General features: G+C 37.4%; 1 protein-coding gene across 4 annotated transcripts in view; it reads left to right on the top strand.

The window, feature by feature from the left end:
* The window catches only part of LOC138045329 (partitioning defective 3 homolog), a 29,869-nt gene that overhangs the window by 14,234 nt on the left and 13,135 nt on the right, over positions 1–2,500 (top strand). For 2 of the 4 annotated variants that reach the window (XM_068891798.1, XM_068891806.1), the window contains one exon: positions 1,849–1,953. In XM_068891798.1, coding sequence (XP_068747899.1) covers positions 1,849–1,953 — 105 coding nt within the window. Of the gene's footprint in view, positions 1–791; positions 1,037–1,848; positions 1,954–2,500 lie in introns of those variants that run through there. The other 2 variants (XM_068891781.1, XM_068891789.1) reach the window with 2 other exon arrangements.

Genomic DNA, 2,500 nt, shown 5'->3' with positions numbered 1-2,500 from the left:
ATAACCTTTGTTTCCTTGGGGAGCATTGATCCGGAAATGCAAGCTTGTATTCAGTAATCCGTAGAACAGAATACCTAATAAGTAGCTATAAGTCTTAATCAGAACACGACATTAGCTTCAGAGAAAAAGAGTCATACATTTCTCTGATTTTGTCATGGAGGTTATCCTTCCAAAATTGGAAGGAAACTCTGTCATTGTCTACAACCGCCCCCTTTTTGGTTCGCACTCGCTTTAGAAATTACGTAATTGGGTTTGTCGCCTTTTTTTAACCGGCAATATTACAAAAGGAACAATTGTTCTAATCGCCGGGTTCTCTAGCCCTTTCTTCTGTTAAGTGATATGATGTTTTGTAAGAGTCGGAGAAGTATGTGCGTGACTGAATTTGCGAAAAATGATGTCATATGTTGATCTAATACGCCTACCCTTTCATCTGACAACTGAAGATCACATTTATAAAAGTCATAAATTAATTCGCGTAGCATATAACGATAAATTAAAAAACCATTGTTTGCACGAATCGATAAACGGAGGAATGGTTAAAATGAATGGCCCGGAAAAATCTCAGAAGATCGTCCTTTAGAAAGAATATTCTTTTAATTATCGGTCGTCACTTAGCGACGCAGTCAAACGAAAACTATTTGCCCCATTTACGAGCCATTTACGTCATTAAGAAAAAGACAGCTAGACTCACGTGACCTCGATTTAACAGAGATGAAAGAAAGGTGTTTGATTGGCTAGAAACTGTCACGTGGGAGATAGTAACCATAAAATCCTCAATTTATTCATAACTTCATAACAGAATTTTATTGCAAGTCGGAATCTCGGTTGTTGGGGGATGATTTTTCGTTGTGTTGTTATACTGTGATGTTTGTCGGAGGACTTGGATTGATTTAACGTCTACAGAATGAAAGTTACAGTTTGTTTCGAAGCTGTGTGCGTCATTGTTCCTTGTGGCAAAGGAGATTTGACTGTCCGCGAACTCATACAACGCTCCGTTTCGAGATACCGGAAAGCTACCAACAAGGCAAGTGAAAAAGTGTGTTAGCCTTGTACCTTGTGTTTGGAAAAGTTGTCTTGAGATTATTTTCTTTAAATTTTGTGTAGCGACCTTGCATCGATGAGAAGTGCTCTTGCTGTGCCTGGGGCTACACAAACTCATTAAATCTCGTTTTACTGTATCACCCGATTATCTGCTCGGTCAGTTTGCATACCCAAACTTTCGAATTCTTTTACCAGAGTGGATTATCAACTCATCTTTCAATCGAAAATCACCTATGGTCTCCACTAAATCTTTCACTAAAACCATGTCGATCGATTTCCGGTGGGCCTGTGATGAGTTGTTCGATTTCATAATTTCGTATCCAAGGTTTCTCACGGAGGCGTCGATGTTTCGAACCGGTAGTTGCCAATAATTTTATTATATGGTTTCTGAATATTATAACTTTTTTTGGGAGTTTTTCTTAGTATATTTTAGAATTTATAATTTCCACCGGAACATGCAGTCGCCAAAATGTCGTTAAACGTGTAGGAAACATCAGTCAATCATTTGCAGCACAGATCCAGGGCAAACTTCACCATTGAGAGTCAAATGACGCTTTCCTTTACCTGTCTATTCACGTTTGGAATTGGTATGATGTTTTTGTTACGATTATCGTTTACAGCTTCTAAATTGTTGTCTCGCACGATATAACGCACGCCAGTGTTTCTTAGTTTGTTTGTCAACCGCAGTGTTTCACCTTTGCCTGAATTAGGTTCAAGATATTATACCTGAAATATTTGTGGTATTACGAAAATCGTTGTTATAGGAAAGATCAAATGAATCAAAATCGTTATCTTCCCTTTTTGCAGTCCGCCGGTGAATTCATTGAAGTTCATTATTTGGAGACAAGCGATGACCATGGAATACTTGATCCAGACGATTTGCTATGCGATGTCGTTGATGACAAAGACAAGGTACAAGTACTATTATGCGATTCTTATGGATCTCTCGCCTCGTACATTCAACTATGGTGTTTTCCTAACAAATTACTGGTGGATAACATCAAAAAATTCTCGGCATTAATTTCTCGTGAATCCCGATACTGAAATCTACGACGTGATTAAAGCGAGAAACTTACAACACTTGAAATGAACAAGTTTGTAAGCTGAATTAATCACCCCACCATTCCATGCTTGAATTGACCCAAAATTTTAATAAGTCTTAATTCTCTATGAGTGGTTTTTTCTGGCTATTTTCTAGTTTAATTGCTCTTTCTTGCTCAATGGTTTGCATGTGTGGAATTTGACAATCAAGGCAAAGCAAAGAACCAGATAAAAAAGCTAATGATCTTGTTGTTTGTTTTTTTTAATTTATTGCATTCTGTCCTCTTTGAACATTTAAAATTAAAGGCAGTGAGAAAAAACCATTTTAAGCAAAACGTTTCTTCCAGAGTATTTTATTGGAAGTGGTATTCATTCAAGTAAGAAAGTTTTAGCGCATACATGATTCTGCCCTATTGCA

The sequence above is a fragment of the Montipora capricornis genome, chromosome 1, assembly GCF_036669925.1.
Source record: "Montipora capricornis isolate CH-2021 chromosome 1, ASM3666992v2, whole genome shotgun sequence".
Classification (NCBI taxonomy): domain Eukaryota; kingdom Metazoa; phylum Cnidaria; class Anthozoa; order Scleractinia; family Acroporidae; genus Montipora; species Montipora capricornis.
This window is presented reverse-complemented; position numbering and strand designations above follow the sequence as displayed.